Source organism: Microtus ochrogaster, chromosome 10 (assembly GCF_000317375.1).
Source record: "Microtus ochrogaster isolate Prairie Vole_2 chromosome 10, MicOch1.0, whole genome shotgun sequence".
NCBI lineage: Eukaryota > Metazoa > Chordata > Mammalia > Rodentia > Cricetidae > Microtus > Microtus ochrogaster.
In genome coordinates, this window is record NC_022016.1 from 25,528,743 (window position 1) to 25,551,118 (window position 22,376).

The window sequence follows — 22,376 nt, forward strand, 5'->3', positions numbered from 1 at the left end:
CCACCACACCCAGCTGGATTATCTATTCTTATATCCTTCCATTTATTTTATTGCTCACTACAGCCTCCACCTGCTCACTGTGGCCTCCCATCTGCTCACTATGGTCTCCCATCTGCTCACTACTGCCTCCACCTGCTCACCACAGCCTCCACCTGCTCACTACAACTTCCCACCTGCTCACTACGGCCTCCACCTGCTCACTAGAGCCTCCACCTGCTCACTATGCCTCCACCTGCTCACTACAGCCTCCACCTGCTCACTACAGCCTCTACCTGCTCACCATGGCCTCCACCTGCTCACTACAGCCTCCACCTGCTCACTACGGCCTCTACCTGCTCACCACAGCCTCTACCTGCTCACCACAGCCTCCACCTGCTCACCACAGCCTCTACCTGCTCACCACAGCCTCCACCTGCTCACCACAGCCTTCACCTGCTCACTACAGCCTCCACCTGCTCACTACAGCCTCCACCTGCTCACTATGGCCTCTACCTGCTCACCACAGCCTCCACCTGCTCACCACAGCCTTCACCTGCTCACTACGGCCTTCACCTGCTCACTACAACCTCCCACCAGCTCACTACGGCCTCCCACTGTTGATCAGAACACACTGAGAGTCCCAAGGAACACAGTTCTAACCAGCTACTATGTCTGCTCCTAACCAGAGTTCCTTAAACCACACATGGGTTTCTTAGAGCCCCCAAGGCCCACAGCTTACTCTTGAGTGATGTTTCTATTCTGTTGGCATCTGTAAACCATACAGACAAACTCAGACCCAAATGCAGCTGGACGGGAATGCTGCACTTCTTCATATGAATTTTCTTATTATACAGGCTTAGATGAATCCAGCTCGCATTGAACTGACAATATATTAAACCTGTAATACCACGCCTTTTCAGGTAAAGTATCTCTAAGGCTTATTTTCCCAGTCCTTTACTAATTATAACAATTACAGAATTTTAAATGAAGGAATTTAGATTATTTTCCACAGTTTTAAATTTCATGTTCTTGAGCTGAGCCCAGATTTCTAGATGATCAAGATTTTTATCATAATTCTAGGGTGAAATAGAATACCTCTTAGCTTTGAGTGACGGGTGAATATGCCTTCCTGTAACAATAACACAGCAAAATGCAAAGCCATGTACTGCGCCATAAGAGATTTCTTCAAAGGCTGTCATGGACTCTAAATGTACTTAAGAATCAGTGCGGTCCTATGTCAGGAATCCCAAGCCTAAGCGTGCCACCACTCTACCCTAAGGATACTTTTACAGAAGTAACATGAGTCATGATGGTCTGTACTCAACCTCATAAACAAAGAAAGCAGATTAGTTACACATAGTAACCAGTTAGAACCTGGCGGGAGACACAGCTTCTTAAGCTACATATGGCAAAGTCCATTCTAGAGCTGCATGACAAAGACTCAGTGGACCAATGGACAGTTTCTGGATTGAGGACTCATGAGAGAAGGTGGTGCTCTTGCTGTCTCTGAGTGCCGACTGCTCTGTTTCCAAGTCTCTGTGCTAACAACTCATTTGTGATACTTTCCTTGTGAAGGGTATTTCACATCTGCTGTGGCCTTTGCTGGTTTACAATGATACGGTTAAATGAAGGTCTAAATGTTTTAGGATCTCAGTCATCACAGGACCTGCAAATGTGTACATTGTCTTTTTCCCGCTTTGTTCCAACAGTTGTGCCTGATGTACAACTTTTAACCTTGGATAAGCAACACTAATTGGAAGGAAAAAGTAATTATTGGCTCTATAAAATAATTATTCACGACTTTTTTAAAAGGCAAAAATCTCTTAACTGAAACAGTTAGATATACTTTGAAGGCCACAGACTACCACAGTGGAAAGAAAAAGTGATGACCCTTCTTGAGATATAAATGGCATCATTTAAATGTTTTGGTATTTGACACTCATTAATATTTTACATCTTTAAAAATGTCGTTTTGATTATTCTGCCTAGCAACTCTATGAAATCATTCAGTGAGCCATTCCTGTTTCTATCTAGGTAAGAAAAATGGCTCACGGGCAAGTCCTAGAATTCTCACCTAGAAAACACAGAAGAGCTGGCTGAATTCCCACTCGGGCTTCTGGCTCCAGGCTGAGACATCAAACACTGGGTCCTTCCAAAGGGGGAAAAAAAGTGGAGACAATAGCTGGGTGGAGGAACTTCTCCTAGAGTCAGACTCAATGTTTCAGTTATTTGCTGCTTGCTGGGTCTGTGAGAAAGCAGACAAGCCCTTCCTTCCATGAACACTGGAAGACAGCAGTAAACAGATGAGAAGATGGGGAGGTAGGATTCTCCCTTCCCAGACCCTGAGCATAGCCTGGCCTTGAAATAGAGAGCCTACAGCTAATGTGTCCTGTCCTGGCAGGGTGTAGGAGGACTAATGGATCATGATTATTTAGCTCAGTCCCCCTTGAAGGCAAATCCAAGGCACACAAAGAAAACACCAATCCAATCCGTGTCCACTTTCCATCTGCACTGCCTAAAGGGAGGCCTGCACACTCAGACCACGGATGAGCTGGGACTTCCCTACACCTCGGCTGGGGCTGCTTGTAGTCAGTGTGTAAGACACAGGCTCATGAAATGCTTTGAAACTCTGTCTTTAAGGAGAGAAGGTTTAAAAAAAAGCCACGACCTATGTCATTTTTAATTTTGAATGGGTTTATGAAAGGAATGTTCCCAATTTTTCTTCTGTGGCAGGGGAGGGGGAGACTGGGAGGGGAGGTATCAGTCCAAGGTGAGTCACGTGGGAGAAGGGCAGGTGGGGAAAAAGCCCCAAAAGAATAAAGTAAGGTCATATTCTCTACTGATACGAACAGTTGGAGGAACTAGTCCACAGTGCCTCCCAAGGCAACAGATGGATCAGATGAATTAGTCACTGCCTCCCCAGGATGCTGGGCATCAAACTCTTCAGAGGGAAGGTGGTTAGGCAGGGCATCCTGCTAAAGCAAACCTGACATCTGCTTCATCTTCTCCCTCGGCCTCCAGCTCCATACGGATATTTCAATGGATCGCGACTTGAAAGCTCCACATGGACTTCTCTTTCATTATTATTATTTCAAATGCTAAACGTTATCTACTTAAGGACCTTACCTTGGCTCCATGCCCTGACAGAAGGCAGGAGTTTTCAGCTAATAAGGGCCTGGAGGCTTTACAAGACCACAGGAGTTTTCAAAAAAATATTCCTACATATTCATAGTAGTCAAATTAATAGATCCGATGCCAGGCGTAAAGTGGCATTTTATGGGTAGCGTTAAAAAGCTTCCTTAAAATATGGAGTTATGAATCTAATTCAAAATCGTGTTACCTTTTCATCTCGGCTATGTGCTCTCTATTCTGCAAATGAACTAATCAGAAAGAGGAATTGGCATCTCTCTCCCTTGGAAGGATATCTGGCATCCGGGAAAAGAAATCTAGGTTAAACGCGTTTAACTGTTCTTCCTACAGCAACTAAGAGCTTTTTCCTTGGCTTTCTGAAGCAGTTCAACCACACACAATAAAGGCAGAAAATAGTAATAGTAATAATAAAAATAATAATATGGCTTCCGATGGATTAAAACATCTTAGCCACATCTAATTTTTTATGTGCTTTAAGCTACTGAAGGGCTGGCAGGTATTAGGGTGACAGGGAGTCACAGGTGACTATACTACAAGGTCTTCTCAACACAGGACTCCATGGCTGGGTCCTCATAGAGGCTTACATTAGAGAAAGGGAACACTCACCTACAAAATCCATAAGGCAAGGAGACGCAGGCTATCAAATGCTAGCTACACATGGAAACACAGCACTTGGCACTGTATTGTGTGGAAGCAGAATAAACGATCAGCTAAAACAGTAAAATGCTCACGCCACTGCATTTTCACGTTATATGTTTCAGATAAAGACATATCTCTAATATCTTGTAGCAGCACTCAAACCTGGGGAAAGCCTTTATAAATAAAGCCAGTATATAGTCCAGGAGGCTGTATATTACCTGGATGCCCACTTTATTACAAAAGAGAGACATGCACGTTTATAAGTACGAGCAAAGCATCAACCAAAGCCACACGTCATTTACGACCTACTGATTTACTAAACAATCTGATTAGAGAGTATTCACATTTCAGAGATTGCAAAAATAATTCTCAAAGATATCAATAAGCATTTTGCTCCAGATCACAAAGCTAGTGCAACTATGAGACCCAGGCCTCAGGATTCTTTATGAAGCAGTAGCTTTTTACTTTATTTATTAAAAGAAAAACACATGGATGAAGGGGGCAGAGAAAACTTGATGCACAAACACAATGGAATTATTATTATTATTATTATTATTATTATTATTACTATTACTATTATTACTCTGTCATCGCAAAAGAATTAAATCTTGCCATTTGTTGTAACTGGGATGAAACTGGAAGGTATTGCATTAAATGGGATAAAGCAGACACAAATAGTAAAATTCAGCATGTTCTTACACATGTGTAAGCTAAGAACACTGACCTCACGGTTGTAAAGGCCAGAACATGAGAAGAGAAGGGAGCAGAAACAGAGAAAGGAAAACTAAGGGCTCTCTACGTATATAGTCTGGTAGGAGAGGTATTTTCCAACAGTCTGCAGGGTAAGTACAGCTGATGACAATTAGTTGTCCATTTGAAGTGACTACGGAAGATTTGAACTCAAGCCACGCAAAGAAAAGATGAACGCTTACAGATGCACTGAAGGTGTCTGGTAACAGGAGCAGTACTGCGAAGCTGAAGAACCTATGGAGTCAGCCTGTAAGTCGTGTGTACAGACATGAGTCACCTACAAGATTAGCGTGGACAAAGTAGACCAAAGGACGAAGGGAAAGGCAACAGTGTGTTGTGTCTGAAGTAAGGCTGTCCCCATTCAAGAGCAAAGGGAGGCACATCAGGTCACGAGAATGGAGCAGTCACCAAAGCCGGCTGTTAGAGATCAGTCAGACGGAAAACACTGGAACTCATTAAATACACATCGGCCTACATATCTTATCTAATTGATGCAATTACAAGTGGGACTGACATGATCACGTGGGAATAGCTATGCCGGCTTTTGGTAAGTGAACCTGTGGAGTGGGTTGAGACGGGAGTTCTTAGTGCAAGACTTCCCCTCACCTTTGTGTGTAATACTTGAAGGCACTTGGCTAGGAAGAAGGATAGTTGTGCAGAACCCAGCAGCACACAGATTCCAACTTAGAGGGTCCCAGACATAAAGACAGGAAAGACATCCATCAGCTGTCTTCACACACAAGACGGGGCACCTCTAGGACAATAAGGTTTTTGCCTGCTGTCATAAACCTGGTCAAAAGCATATGGCTGAGGAGGTCCCGGGTCGAAGGCAGGTAAATCCAGGATTGCTGCTTTTGGTAAACAGACATATTGCTAAACAGCATTCTAAATATTTATTTTCACACCTATATATTAGTGCTATAACTGGCCTTGGTCAGAGAAGCTTTTGTTTTTTTTTTGTTTGTTTGTTTTGCAGTGGGAAGCGGTAAACAGAGAGAGTCATAACTGGTCAACGTGCTGATAAAAAGTGAATGTTGAATGTTCAATCCTAAATGAGACATCTCTATCAACTCCCACAGGCTCAGGGAGCATCACAGAAGAGGAGCATCATAGCCAGTGGATGAGCAGCGCTGAGAAATGAAGGCTAGGGGCTCAGGAGAGTGCATCCCAGTAGCTAAGGGGCTACTGGTAACTGGTGACTTCTGGAGAATGGCTGTGGTCACTGGTAGTTTGTCCGTGTTCATGCAGGCAGAACTAATCGAATTCAGAGCATTACAGGAAACAAAACAATGAGGACTTAAAGACAGGAGGGTCCACAGGAAGGGGACAGGAGAGTTGAATGTGATCAAGTAAGTTAAAAAAAAAATGGCCGCACCAACCTTTTCTCTTTCAAAATAGTATCTTTCTCCCTTACAAGAGTTAAACTCCCATCGTGAAAAATTAATTTGGGTTTAAGTTTTGCCCTTTAGAGGTCATGATGACTCTGGTAAAACCACTCTGACTATGGAACGGCCTTCCAGCGTGTATAATTAAATACGTGTTTGAGAGCAGCCGTGGTAACACAAATGCAGTGACTTCTTCAAGGGAACTAACTGCACTCCCTCACCTTTGCTGTCTTGCTGGATGACTGTGCAGCTAACTCTGCACTACCAGACGCCTCCTGCAGTAATTTTTTTAACTGATTCTTCCACATATACAATAAACATTTAATTGCGCGGTTGCAGATATGCAAGCACGGCTGCTGAGTAAAGATTGGCCCATCAAATTAAAGTTATTAAACTAATTTGTCTCGACAATTATGCAACCTGAGAAAACAGGAAGGGGAAAACACTGTCATTTTGTACTACACACAAGTGGCATTTTACCAGTTGCAATAATTTCAAAGGCATATACAAACATTAGAGGGAATGGACTCGTATTTCACCGTGCAGACAGCAAAAACAAGGTGGTCCCGAAAGTCTCACATTATCAGGCCTGTGCACAGTCCTCTGTAGGAAACAGGGAGGCAAAAACTTCTTTCATTTCAACATCCTGTTATTGAAATTTCTCTGAAACTATTTGCTTTTTTAAAACACAGAAGCAAATATTTGGGGATTTTCAGGCCCACATCTTTCTGCTGTCATAATAAAAGATTAATTTGTAATCTTTGCTCCCCCCCCCGTTATTTTCTTGTTGTTAATATTCTTCACAGTAGAAGCAGTTTTAGAAAGGGTTTTCCAAGACCATCTGAAGAATTCTCATACTTGGCAAGTTCATGTGCTCAAACACAAAGACAGGGAACCACCACACAATCACACCCAGACACCTTTACTTTGGTTCCCAAGTTACCCCAGGATTTTACTGTATAAAATTGATTGCACACGGGTGGCTAAGACGCTGTCAGTGTCCTTGTATGAGAGCCAAGACATCTCTTATTGATACAGTGAGTTCTCTTGTCCCTGCACACTCCATCCCCAGAAGGGACAGACCACAAATCAGTGTTCCTAACTGCTCAGATATGTTCACAGTTAAGACTCTCAAATTTTTCACGATGGAAGTTTGACTTTTGTAAGGGAAAAAGATACTATTTTGAAAGAGAAAAGGTTGGTGCGGCCATTTTTTTTTTTAACTTACTTGATCACACTCAACTCTCCTGTCCCCTTCCTGTGGACCCTCCTATCTTTAAGTCCTCATTGTTTTGTTTCCTGTAAAACATATGAATTAGTAAAAAGGATATGTGTATGTGTGTTCACACATCTTTGTACTACTTGACATTTGCTGAGGAGCAATTATGGACAGGCACAGTGCAAAGATCTGAGAAATTGTATTTAAACCAGGTCTGTCTTCAATGTGTTGAACTGATTGAAAAAAAATATGATAAGAAAATAGCAATTATATTCAAAGTATATATAAACTGTTTGTGGAAGAAGCACAAGGCTGTGAAGGATAACAGGTGGAGGCAATTACTTAGAAAAGCCTCAGTTAAGCAGATCATAAAAGGCTCAAACTCATTTCCCCGGAAATCCAGAATTTTCAACATGTTAGAATGAAGGAAGCATGGGGACAGGGAGAAAAATGAGGGAGCCAAGAGTCAGGTTTAAAAGATAAAAAGCAAGGCATACAACACAGCATAAAGAAAGGACAGAAGACATCGCTCAGTGGTAGAACACCTGACTAAACGCGCCGAGCCCAACGTCCAGCTCCCAGAGTTTCAGTACCTAAGTGAATAAATAAAATTTAAAGCGCTTGAAACTGCTGCAGTGTGCAAGGAACCAAACTCTTCCCTTTAAAAAGTGATAAAGGGGAAGTATTAGACAGTCTCCCTCTCCTTCACAACTGCACCTCTGCCTTCACAGAAGGAACAAAGCAGGAGGGGCCAAAAAGTAGGGATAATAGAATAAATATCTCCAATTTACTACTTCAAAGCAGAACTGCTTATAAACACACGTGTGTAAAGTGTGTGTGACTGCAGGCATGCACAGACCAGAAGAGTGTCGGAACCCTTGGAGTGACAGGTGGTTGTGAGCTGCCTGAACCAGACTCCCATCTTCTGCAAGGGCAGCAAGTGCTCTTAACCAATGAGCCGTCTCTCCAGCCCCTAAAACTCTTAATGAATTAGAGCCTGTGGGCACAGAACAGCTAAGGCTGTTAACACAGAAACCCTTCCTTGCAGTACCTAAGGGACAAGACCTGAAACCCCAGGAAACAATCCTCTCCCCCTCCTGAAGTTGTAACCTGAATCTGACCGTGCCCCTCCTTCGACAGCTCATCTGCAGAAAGTGCACCAGGAAAACACTCCAATCCAAACAGACAATTTAGGACAGGAGACCTAGTTCCCCTTTCATTTTATGCTTAAAGGGAGAGAGAAGGGAAAACACAGGTAACAGATTTTATTACAGAGTATAAAACTGGGTCTTCATTTGAATTCCAATTTACACAAGTAACGCAAAGAATTTGTGCGATTTTGGTTTTATTAAAAATCTCCTCGGTGGCTGGATATCCGACAGCAGTGAGCATCATGAAATAGTTTATCTATGTTCATGATGCTTTTATTCTGTTCTTTGAAAACTCTGATTTTCCCAGAGATTCACAGTGAAATATCTATGAGTGGAATAAGGTATACTGAATCTTATTAGAAATCAGGAGAATTCGACTGTACAAAAAAGAAATAAATCAACTACCATTTGATGGAATGTAAAAGGTTCATTATACTATTCTATATTTCATATATTTGACAAACATAAATGAGAGACAATAAAAATTAAAATGAGACATCTCAATATAATTTGGCTCTTATCTACAAATGGATCTCACATGTGAAACAATGAAATAGTTTATGAAAAATAACAGGTTCTAAAGCTAGTATTTTGCAGGCAGGGAGGCATATGCCAGAAACCCAAGCATTGAGGGACTAAGGCCATCCTGGAATACATAGCAACTCTGAGGCCAGCCTGAGCTACTTAGTGAGACTTTGTCTCACAAAACATAAAGACACAATATTGTTCCGAAAAGGACCAATAACATCATCGTTTTAATGAGGTAATATCTATTTTCTTGCCTATTTCCTTCCAGAACAGATCTGTGTTTTAGAACATTGGGAAGGGGGGTAGACTTGAGGGTTAGTAGGGTATGGCAGGTAAAGACACTATGAAACCTAGCAACTGAGTTCAGCACCAGAGGGTGAAAGTAAGAAAATTCAACCCACATCTTACTTTTGACTTGTACACACAGGCCATGGCACATACATGTCCCGCCCCAAACACACATACAATAAATAAATGTCAAAAATGAAAGTGGATTAATGTTTTAAGGACATAAAGCTGGGATGTGGACAAGTTGGGGGATTCTAGAGGAAGTTGGAAGAGACTCCAGAGGAATAGATGTGATCATATTTCATTGTAGACCTATATGAACATACTCAAGAAAGAAATTTTTAAAACTGGCCAAAGTCATGAGGCAGGAGTTGGGAGGTGACAACCCAGTCTTGACTCAGAGAGCTAGGTCAGGGTGGGGAACCACAGAACAGCAGCTCATTATCTTGAAGCAGAGAAAAGAAGGTGACAGATCCATAGACATTTCGGGACTAAACCTGGAAAGCCAGCCAACTGAAAGGAGGTTGAGGGGAAACATATTTTGCACTGCACCAATGACAGCTGCCCCTGGAAGCATCTCTATGCATCTTATTTCTGTGCTACCCCTACTGCCCAGGGACTAGTACATAGGCAGACTACATACCAACCTACTTATGCATAGACGGGTTTGGGGATATGGGTGGGGTGAGCTCATGGGAGGCACAGCTTCCACTAATAAAATACACATGAGAAATGAACTATAGAGCTTGGTTTTCTTTCACTGAACGAGAAATCCAGCAGGGTAAGTAAGCACGGCAGTTCCATGAGATTAGGAGGGAGGAGCCCAGTTTCTCCATGTATTCATGATCCTGTATGCTTAGCAAATATTCCCACACTGTAGTAACTGGAGCACAGGACATCACATCCAAGTTCCAGCTGTACATGTGAAGGCTCCGTTTACACTAGAGGACTATGATGCTCTCTGTGTGTTTTCATATTAAACAGGATGAAGACTTTGGACCTGTCAGATATTTAAATGTATCATTAGCTATTTTGCCTAGGGATTTTTCTTCCTTAAAATACATTGAATCATTATTCTGGTCAGTAATTCTAAGACAGTCAGAGATGACCAGTGCGGAGTCCACCAGAATGTTCACTGGTCAGCTCTGTCATATCCACCTGGGTTTACACCTTAATCTCAGTTTGTCAGGACAAGAGATACTCCAGAGAAGGTCTGCTCAGATAAGAAAACCACAGATAGGTGCACCCAAGACAGGTGCACAGGCTGAGATAACCAGCTCGGGGTTCAGGCAGTGTGAGTGGATCCACTCTTTGGTAGTAACGGCAAGCTAGGGGACACTTTCAAATGTTCAGGGGTGGCCACACACTGGTGAGGTGACTCAATGGGCAAAGTGCCAACAGCATGCAGATGAAGGACTAGGTCCTAGAATGACTCTTCTGTATCTCATGTAAATTACTGAATATGGCCTCCAGCTCTCCTCTGCAAAACTCAAGTGTAAGAGATGTCCTTCATCTTCTTGCCTGAGAACGCTGTGGCTAAATCACAAGCACTGCAGAGATGTCTTGTATGGTTTCTAAACTTGACCATAAACCTTCACACCAAAGAATGTGTTTTCATCTTTACAGTTCCTGACAAGAGTAAAGAAACCACGGAGCTCTGAGCAGGCCTACGGGCCTGGTGAGAGCAGACACGGGCGGACACGACTCATCTGATCTGTCAAACCTCTGCAATTGGAAGGAAACTATGAAATCCCTGATTTGATTCCACAAAGCAAGAACGGTGGGTGGTTTACCTCTAGGTGAGGGGCAAGAGGTGAATGGCAAGTCTCCGAGAGTGTCTCAACAGTGAGGGAAGCCGCAGCTAGCATTCTAGTGTGGCTGAATCTTGACTTAAGGGTATGAGAAAACTAGCAATTAGAAACATATCACGGGGCTGGCAAGATGGCTCAGCAGGTCGAAATGCTCACCACATGCAGGTCTAATCACCTGCGTTCGATCCCTATATCCCACAAGCTATCAGGAGGGAACTGACACCCTAGAGTTATCCTCCGGCTTCCACAGCATATCAGGGAATGCGGGCACCTGCACTCAAACCTGTGCGCGCGCGCGCGCGCGCGCGCACACACACACACACACACACACACACACAAGTTTAGGACTCAGCAGGTTAAAACACTTGCTACCAAGTTTGACTGACGGCTTAACTTTAATCCTCAGGATCCACATAGTGTGAAGAAAAGACCCTATTGTAATCTCAGGAATAAGTATGAGGTTCACTTTTAATTAAAACAATGCTGAAAAAAAAAACAATGGAGAAGCAGAGGAAAGCTGGAATGCAGTAAGCACTTCATAAACTGAAGTGTGTCAGGTCACTCTGAGTGGGGTTGGCCGGACTACATAACATCAGACCAGTTTCAGAAAGATTCTTCTTTGATTTCCAACAAAAGCATGGGCTAGGCAAATGGAAAACAAGTATTTTATAAATATATGCAGGGCTGTGACTATGGCTATCAGCAAAGTTCTTGCCATACAAGTATGAGGACCAAAGTCCATTCCCCAGCATCCCACAATGAAGGCCAGGAATGGCAGCATATCTCCTTAAACCCAGCACTGGGGAGACACAAACAGGAGGATTCCTGGGGCTCTCTAGCCAGCCAAATCGGCAAGCTCCAGGTTCAGGGAAAGACCCTGTCTCCAAAAGCAAGGTGGTGAATGGTTGAGGAAGACAACATCAACCTCTGTCTTCCCTGTGTACCCCATACCCAACATACACATGTATACACACACACACACACTCACACACACACACACTCACACACACACACACACAAATACATACAGAAACCTTGAAACATTTTGTCATAGATTACACAACCACCAGGTTTCTGCAGTGTCTTGGTCTTTGTCTCACTTTTGCTGGGTTTTCACAGAATACAATCCATAAAATTACCAAGTAGTATGCTCTTGCAAATGACATGTTTTTCTTTGACCTAATTAATACCTAAATGACAGGCTGTATCTATAAGCTATAATCTCACAAGGTAAGTATTATTACTAAAATCTCTATTTTATAGGTCTCTATAAATAAATGGAACCTGTCTGTCTTTTGACCCTTGGAGTATTGTTCTTGGCTCACACGCACACCACGGGCATTCTTCCTAAGGTACAGTTAACAGTCAGGCATGGCTGCGCTTCAGAACGAGGGTACCTATCTCCCTTCCTCAGGTACCTCATGTGTACAACTTTAGTCAGGCAGAACAACAGACGGGAGCCTTGCACTGACAGAGCATGAAGAACCTAGTAAGACAGTACACTGATGAACAAGCTCCCTGGCATAGACTCTTCAGTTTTGCTCCTTAGACACGATACAGATGCATACGAAGCAGCAGTGTCTTAGGAATCATCTCAATTCTCCCCACATTCCCTTTCAGATCCAGGTTCTCAGACACTGCAAGCGGCTTCCTCTTTCTTACTGTTTCACCAGAGCGTAGCACCAGCACCAGCTGACCAAAGGAAGCCAGAAAAGAGGAAAGCTAAACTCTGTTTTTTCCTTCAAAAACATTGAGTGAGCCCCCATGAGATGGCTCAGTGATAAAGGCCCTGGCTTCACAAACCTGACAACCTGAATTCACTCCACAGAACCCACTCCTGAGGCTGTCCTTTGAACTAAGCACACACACTACTAATAAATTAAAATACAAAGACAGTCAGTAAGCGCTGCAGTTCTTTATTTCAGTGAAGATGACATATACTGTCAGCACTGGCCATCAATATTCTTTCATATTGTTTCCACTTTCCACCTCCACAGATCCCACCCGAACCCTCCTCTCACTGAGCCATACTTACTTAAGAGAACATGTTAAATTCTAACTGTGCGCCACTTGTATAGCCTAACATGGCATCGCACAAAGAAGCAACAAAATCATTTGTGTTTTAACTATGATCCAACATCTGTACACAAAAATATTACAGTAAAACATGTTCAAAAGAAAATGTTTTCCATAACATAAAACTGTGGGGAGGGGCAGGAATGGGAGTGGAGGAAGGAGGGAAAGGGACAGGAGGAAAAAAAGAAAGGGAACCACAGAAGAAAGGAGACCAGTGGGAAGGGAGGCCAGGGTTGATACTGGAGGAGTATGATACACGAGCAAAGTATAATGCAGAAAATATACATAAAAATGTCATAGTTAGGCCCATTATTTTATATTCATATATATAAACACAGGGGAAAACTTTATTTAAAACATTGAAAAACAAACAAACAAAACACCCTCAAGGGCTGGGGAGATAGTTGGGTGAGCTGCTTGTAGGAATGAAGATCTAAGCTGGAAAGCCAGTACTCATGTGAAAGACGACGGGGCAGAAGACATTTACAACCCCAGTGCTGGGGAGGCAGAGACACAAGGATCTCTGGAGCTCACTAGTCAGTCAGTCTCGCTGACTGTCTCAAATAGTAAGATAGGGGTCAAGCAGACAAAGACACCTGATGTCAGCCTCCGGCCTACACTCACCATGCACACACACATGTGCACACCCCCACCCCACACATAATGCCTCAAAGTCCTAAAGCAAATAAAAGACTTCAGAGCTGAGTTGGTGAAGCTCTGGCTTTAATACCAACATAGCATGCATTGGCACGGCCGCACCAAAATCTCAGTTCTTGGAAGGTACAGACAAGAGGACGAGCGGCTCAAAGTTATCCTTGGCACTATAGAGCTCAACACCAGTCCAGGAGGAGGAGGGGGACGATGATGATGGAGGAGAGGGGTCTCATGATAAAGCAAGGATCTGTGATTCTAAATATTGCTATCCCTAGTTAGGGCATCTTTACTCATCTTCTTGATTGGTTAGGGAAGTACCGACAATACACTTCTAAGGAAGATGAAGGAATTTGCCTTTTCTATGTTACACATTGTATGTCTCCATACTCCTGCTCCAAGCCTCCTCACACACAAACATCCCCATTTGGGGTGTTTTTAGAATTCACAGGCGAAAGTATTGTCTCTAAACACTTAAGTAAATGCTTTTCCGTTTTCTCCTGCCTAACAGAAGAACCTTTGACATTTTCTGGAGCAGTTCATTGTGCTGTCACCTTTAGTGACCAAAAGAAGCCCCGCAGGGGTGATTTTTCTTTGTGGACCATGACACAGCCTTCAAAGTTTACAGTCATAAATTGTTGCCCACTGAGAACAATTTCTCAAACTTGTTTAAATAATTACATAGCCAGAGAAGGTAACCACTCTCTCCCTATCACCTAACGTCAAGAATGCACAGCCCTTATAAACTTACAAAATAGAAGCCAGAGTCCAAAATGAGCCTCTCAATTGGGGGTTGTGGGGAGGGCATTTGCTATTTGGTGGCACCTTCTGGAAAGGCTTGATATTGCAGCTTAGCTCTGTGGAACATAAACTCCCGAGCAAATGCAAGTGGGAACTATTTGTGAGCAAGGGAATGAGTCAGAAGACTTTACAGTGAGCAGCTGTCAGAAGACTCGGCAGCTCCCGCCTCTGCCTCTCTGCCCCTCTGCCCCAGCCGCCTACTGAAAGGATTAAGCATATGTGTATGTCAGCACACAGGGCCAGTTTCCACAACCTTTAAACGTGCCAATCTTGGGTCATCTCTGAGCTTCCCTCTCCTCATCTACAGAATGATGGCCACTGTGACCCTTAGTTCACAGAATTGTGCTGAGGACTTAGCAAGGCAATTAGCATGTGAATCGCTCAGGACAAGCCCAACTGTACCTGTGGGACATTCCCTTGGTATGGGACAGCTAGTTCTGCAGAGACTGTGCTGTGTCTAACGATGAGAGAGAGCACAATTATACAGAAAATAAAACGTGAAATAGTACCCTGCAGAGGTGGGTGATGAAATCCTTTCAAAGATCTAGAATGTACTGGAAAGGATGCCAGACCAGCGTATGTGAGTGACAATTGCTGGTGACAGCCAACTATATGACAAAGTCCTTTGTCTGTTTACAACCTTTGTAACCCAACGATCTTTAGGAATTACCTAATTTAAAGTTAAGATATCATATTGAGTTCAACCTGTATTGAAAACAAGGAAAGTAGTTGTTATTTTTCTTTTAAAGATTGTCTTTATTTTATTTTATTTTTTTAGGGGCTGGAGAAATGGCTCAGTGTTGAGAGCACTTGCTGTTCTTGCAGAGGACCTGGGTTAGACCCCAGCAACCACAGAGCTATTTACTAATGTGTGTAACTCCAACTCAGGGCATCCAACACCCTCTTCTGGCCTCAATGGGTAGCAGGTACATGCATGGTGCTCATACATACAAGCAAACAATCATATACATGAAAAACAAAAACTGAAAAAATCTTAGCCTTATCTGACTTCCTCTTTTAGAATAGGGCCTGCGAATGAGTCGGTGACAATGTGGTTGGCTGGAGCATATCATCACCGATCTGATCCCCTCCAACCAGAAAACAAAGAGCCCGTGGAGATGGCAGGTGAGGATGTCCATTCATACCACAACGTTCACTTTCATCCACTTGTTTTAACGAATGCTCTACACCGAGCTAAATATGCCAAGGGTAATAAAGAACGGTAGCCCCTTCAGGTAATTCCACCTTCAGTTATAAAACACAGAAAATAGGAGCCCAGAATGAGAGGCTCCCCCCTGGAGTGAGGCAGCCCCTAATGAATGGCCTCTCCAGCTGGAGCTCCCCAAACACAGCCTTTACAGCTCCTGCATGCGCAGGAGTTACAAGTCATTAAAAAGCCACTTTGAAAACACAATAAAGACCTTCTTCTGTTCTGCAATGCCCTTCCTTCCACCACATAAAAACCTAAGGCCAGGCCTTCAGCAGCAGGACACTTACTGCCAGCCCCAGACAGTTTAAGGAGGGCAATGAACAGGGTGGGGCGCGAGGAAACGAGGTGCAGCAAAAGACGGGATGTTGATTCTCTTTCTGTCTCCCTTTTTCTTTTTCAAAGAAACCCCTGCTACTGTGGTTTGAAGTATTGACCCCCCCCTGCGTCCACTGGGGATGGGGGAGGGTGTCAGAGGGAGAGGAAGCCGCCATATGCTGAGATTTTCTTTTTCCCCCTCGTGATTTCTATCCACGAGAACACTTTGGTCAGTCAATTCCACAGAAGATACGGCTGAAGTCTTACCCTCGCATTGCAACTGCAAAGAGTAATGTTTTTACCAGATGTCATGTGTCCCTCTTCAAGAAAAGATGATGGAACTGACCACGACCTGTACATTATGATTAAATTTCTACAGTGCAAAACAAAAGGCATGAAGGCAGAAAATGGGGAAATGATCACTGTAACTAGACCATCTCAAAATCTTATTTACTATTTTTTCCTACCTTTCTGCTATAAATACAAACTTTGCCCCCTCCCACAATCAATCACTCAATTCCATAGGCTTCCTTTAAAAAACACTCACATAAAAAGCAAATGCAAGCAAGAAACTAAGAAATGACAGAAGGTGTGAATTATTTTTATTATCCATTAAAATATGTGCAGCTTAAGAAAAAGCCACAATTATAAATACCATGTGGATAATGATATACCCAGACTCTCACCTTTCTCGACTACTGTTCATAACAGTGGCCAGCAAGAGCAGATGCTTGGCAGTCAGCAAGGCCCAAGTGTCGGCATGCAGCATCAGAAATGAACTCTGCACCGGGAACTGCTTGCTTTGAAGCAGGGGCTCTCAACCTTCCTAAGAGCGGGATCCTTGTCGTGGTGACTCCAAATCATAAAACTATTTTCATTGCTATAATTTTTGCTACTGTTATGAATCATAATGTGAATATTTTTTTGGAAACAGGTTTGTCAAAGGGGCTGTGATCCATAGGTTGAGAACCACAGTCTAACACAAGTGCCCAAGGTTTCTCAGTATAAGGAATTCTCAATCCAGCATCCGCTTAGCAAGTTTCCTCTATTTGCCTGCTCTCTCTGAGTCGGGGCTCTTCTTCCCACTCCCTCCTTCTCCTATCCAAACTCCTCTGCAGGGAAAGTCAGTGATGAACTTTCGTGTGATAAAATTAAGTTTCTTGAAAATAAAAATTTATCTAAAGAATCACAAACATTCAGAAAGAACTCCTTTGGTTATGTTAATGGAACTCAATGATGAATCATTTCTGGATATGTTCTCTTTTACCATGAAGGTGGGGGGAGCAGAAGGAAGAGTCCAATGTCCTACCTGCTGCAATGCTAGGCGGAATAATCTCTTTGATCACATTTAATACAAAGCTAAAAGTTCTTGTAAAATCGTGTCTTAATTTTTGTATAAAACCACACTTTGACCCGTATTTTTCCCATGACCATGCCATCGCAGGACAAAATGGCACGTGCCAATTTTCCCTATCCCCACCATATAGGGCTACACTTCTAGAAAAGGGAGAAAGCTCTGTGGTCCCTTCTTGAAGACCAGAACATCTCTTTCAGGGCCAAGGTTGTGAAGCTTCTCAGAAGCCAGGTTACACACAGCAGTAGCGAGCATTTTTTTTCCGAATTAGTGTGTTAATGGCTTTACTAGGACTGATTTAATTTTCATAACACTCCCACAGCACAGATCAGACGAGAACCTCTGAACATTACTGCCCAGAATCCTGATGGCACCAGGACACAAACACAGGCAATCATCAACACTGGCAGGCTTCCCATCACCTGTCTCCTTGTCACCTTCCAACAAATACGAGGCCTCTGGAAAACGTGTAGCAAAACTGTGGGCACTGACCTGGTTTCCCTTCTCTCATATACAAATACACATGCAAATCTGACCAAAAGGACTTGTACGAATCAACAAGTTAGGTTCCCTAATGCTTCCTGATATAACTGATTCTTACATTTTGTTTCTACACCACACACACACACACACACACACACACACACACACACACACACACACATTAGCTAGGGATGATAACTGTAATTCCAGCACTTAGGAAGCCAAGGCAGAAGGATAGTTATAAGTCTGAGACCAGCCTGGACTAAATAGTGAGTTCTGGACAAGCCTGGGCCATGGAATGGGGACCTATCTCAAACAAACAAATAAAACAACAACCCCAGTTTTACTTGGTTATGGAAGAGCCTCTGTAGAATACTGTTCCCTTTAACTTTAAAAAGTCTATACCAAATGAAGAGAGGTCTGATGGCACACACCTTTAATTCCAGCACTTGGAAGACTGAGGCAGGTGGATCTCTGGGTTCAAGGCCAGGCTAGTAGTTCCAGGCTACACAGAGAACCCCTATTTCAAACAACAAGAAGACTACACTGAGACAAGATGTCCTTACAGACATATCAGACGTATAATTGCTCCCCCCAGCCTTCTGCTGGCTGTTGTATGTGTGCTGTATAAATATATACATGTTTAGATATGTTTGTGGATATATGTGGAAACAAGAGGACAATGCTGGGTGTCTTCTTCACTCGCCACTTTTCAAATAAATTTTTAAAAATTAAAATATAATTAGATCGTGTTCTCCTTCCCTTTTTCTACCTCCAACCGCTCCCTTATTCCCCTTACTCTTTCCTGAAATCATAGTCTCCTTTCCTTTACTTACTACGTTTTACACACACACACACACACACACACACACACACACACACACACACACTAAATATATGACTTGCTCAGTTTGTGTTGTTTTCAGGGCTGGACACATGGTATTTATTGAACAACCAATTAGGCTTTTCTCTGAGGAAGATGATTTCTCCCTCTCTCAGCATTCCTTAATTGCCTGTACTTCTTTGCCTATGAGCAGGGCCCCTATGAGATTCTCCCCTTCCGTATTTTCAGGTTGATTGGTAGTATACTTCTTTCAGGTCTTATACACACACACATGCACACGCACACACACACACACACACACACACACACACACACACACACACACACAGGACCTCTTATTGAACCTAGAGCTCACCTCTGGCTACACTGGCTGGTCAGCAAACTCTGGGGATCCATTTGTCTTACACCTCACCCTAGATGGGTGATAGGTGTGTCCTGGCACACCTAGATTTTTATGTAGGCACTACAGATGCAACCTTAGGTCCTCACACTGGTGCAGCAAGCCCTTTTAAGATTGACCCTCTCCTTAGACTATTCTGTAGCTTTCTGAATTCCTGATCTTTTCTCACGCGTACTTCTTTTCTCATCTCCAGAGTCCATGGCCTCTACCTGCTCTATCTAAGCTTCCTTACTCCCCCATCCCCACAAATGAACATAACCAAATCGTAAAACTTGAAAGGACCCGGGAAAACCAGGTCATTGAATCACCCGTACTCAGAGGCCAACAAGTTCACCCCCCTCCCTGAGACAACGGGAACTACGTTTCTAAAGTTGAGAGTGATTCTGGATGCTCGGAAAACATTCCAGCTCCCGTGGTGCTGTCCTGATCACAGGTGAGATGCCATCTAGGGGACAATCTATATGGCTATCTAAACCGCTGGATAAGTTGAATTCTAGTTCTCTCAGCACCCTTTACGAAGGGCAAAGTCTCCTGAATTCATGGCTTAAAGAATTAGACCAAGAGCAACAAAATAAAAGTACTGAGTACCAAAAGACGTATAAGGAAAGCTCAGTTGTTGAGTTTTATACCTAAACAACACTCAGAAGCTTTTAGATGCTTTGTCTGCTGAGCTACACACAGCACATGGCAGCCATTCCTTTTGTGATCACTGGTCTTACGTCCCCAATAATTCTAAGAACTTACTATCTGCTGTAAGTAATTAACAGTTCTAACTCCTGGCTTTCAAAGAGCTTTTAGGGGATCCACTTGGATGAACATAGCAAGCTGAATAAGACTCTTATTAAAAGAAAGGCACGTTTTATAAAACATGCCTAAAGAGAAAAGAACAAGAGATGAATAAAAAGAACAGGCAGAAACACCCAAGGAGGAGGAAGCCCATGTGTGACAAACGCATGCAAAAGAGCCACAGTGCCTTATAACTGCCTCGTGGTCTCCTAACAAATCAACAGACATCCTAGAAAGGGGCCTTTGAAAATTCTGATCACTGAAGAAACACATTCTTTCTAAAGTAGAATCTCCATAAACCATCACTTACTCATACTAATGACAATGCATTCTGGTTTTTCTAACGCTGGTGATGACACGCTAAGTTGATCTCATAGTTTACCAGTGATTCACAGCCCAACTCAGAGTCTTCTTTCTAGAAAAGTCATAACATTTCAGAACACAGAGAGAGTTGCCAAACTCGAATCTTGACAGATTAATCACTCGCTGAGAGCATTTCAGGGTGATCTGAAACAAACACTAAATACACATAAAAGTAGTATCTGCATTACGAATAAGTCTCAAGCTAAGAGGGAGGTTCGGAGCAAGCAAGGAAAAAAAAAATACTTGGGTGAGCGGAATAACTCCTTCCACTCATTTTCATTTCACAATCTGTCTTTAGTCTTTCCCTAGCGCTGAACAAATCACTCAGTCCGTAGCATTTTGAGTGACACAAGCTTCTAGTCTGATCTTTGCTAAGAAGTTTGGATTAGCCCTACAGAATATGAGGAGGAGGTATCCAGAGAAAACTGGAACCGGCACCTTGTCCTGATTCTAGCTGGCTTGTAATATACAACAGTGCAAACCCAAGTCAGATGGAAAAGGCCTCCTATCCTTCAGCAGTATTTAAGGGACATCCATAGGAGATATCATAGGACAGAAAGAAAGGTGTTGTAAACCCTTCTTGACCTTGACCTAGCATACTGACAGCCAAAGAAAGAAGGATGCCAGGAAGAGGATGGAACCTCATAGCAAGTGAAAACAGAATCAAAAGCCCTCCAACAGTCCTATCACTACATGTGCAAGATTTCTTATGCAGGTAAGAGGCTAAAACAGATAACTACAAAATCCCTCTGGCCAACTCTGCAAATCTGTAATTATAAGCTCACATCACAATATCAAACAACTGGGATATTAGATGGTGAGATGCCTTCTCAGGCATCCAGAAGATAATCCTGCCCACAGGCAAACATGCAGCAGACTATGCATTCCCTCTTTCCCAGTCAGGAGCTACCCCGTGAAGAAAAAGACAGCTTGATTTTCAAACTGGAAATAGTTTTACAGGTACATATGGATATCAAAATTTCAATATGCATAGTATGCAGGTATAACAAAGCTTCCTTTAACTCTGTTAAAAATAACAGCACTAGGGCCGGGGTCTGGCTTAGGAGGAGAGTGCTTGCTTGTCAGGCAAGGCCTTGGTTCAGTCCCTAGTACCACACAGAAATACAGCAAACTGTAACCAATTCTCCATATATTTTTTTACTCTTTGAACTTGTTTTTCCATTCCCTTCAAGCTCGAATGCTTGAACACAATTTAAGTCAGCAACCAGTACAGAACACAACAACAAAGCTTGCAAGGGCACTGAACCTTTATGCTGCCATTCAAATAACCTTTAATGCATTGTGGAATATAATTATCAACTTCAATTATAGTCTAAAAACCTCCACAGATTCCTCAAGGATTGCATTTCCTTCTTCCCATTAGTTAAGGAAATTCACTTGTAGGCTATACCCCTTCCTCATTTCTGTAGGGACAGCATCCATGTTCTCTCATTTCAAACCATGAAGCTCTCTGAAATAGAACCCAAGACTTGCTGAGGGCAAGGAGGGGGGCCCAGGGCTACTCACGTCAGATTTTGAGGACATATTCTCCTCCACGTCTGAGTCGTTGGGATCCACGATGTCGTCAAAGGGCGGCAACGTTGACCTCTTCTTCTCAGTCGTCTCGCTCTCAACTTTGACCTTCCCCATCTTGACATGAGATTTATCTTTTATCTGTTTTTTCTCAGCAGAACAAGTGAGTATCAGTGGTGGTGCACTAGAAAAACTTTTAAATAAAGCCTCTGAACTGCTCTTTTTCCTCTTTTTGGCTGAGAGTTCTTCAGAATCAGAAATGGGGGGCCTTTTACTGGGAGCCTTCTTATCCTGCTGTCCACTGGTGATGGTGAGTAAGTTACTGTCTGCTTTTGGCTCTTTTGACATGGGTTTAGGTTCCTTGAAGGCCATCTTAGGAACTATTTTTTCTTCTTTCAGTGGTTTGTTTTCTTTGGGTTTCTTGGAGGAGTCTTTGGAAGATTTGTTGTGATCCCTGGAAGGTTCTTTGAAGGCACTTTTATGTTCTCTGGAGTCTTTAGAAGGTTTTTCCTTGTGCTCCTTCATTAATTTGTGAGGCTTTGAAAAACTGGTACTACTGCTGCTGCTGCTGCTGCTGCTGCTGCTGCTGCTACTGCTGCTGCTACTGCTGCTGCTGCTGCTGCTGCTGCTGCTACTACTGCTGCTGCTGCTGCTGCTGCT

General features: G+C 43.1%; 1 protein-coding gene across 2 annotated transcripts in view; it reads right to left on the reverse strand.

The window, feature by feature from the left end:
* Positions 1 to 22,376, reverse strand: part of Mllt3 (MLLT3, super elongation complex subunit) — a 272,382-nt gene that overhangs the window by 46,949 nt on the left and 203,057 nt on the right. Inside the window, exon 6 of one of the 2 annotated variants that reach the window (XM_005352707.3) lies at positions 21,711 to 22,376. In XM_005352707.3, coding sequence (XP_005352764.1) covers positions 21,711 to 22,376 — 666 coding nt within the window. The remainder of the gene's footprint in view (positions 1 to 21,710) is intronic. The other variant, XM_026782100.1, reaches the window with a different exon arrangement.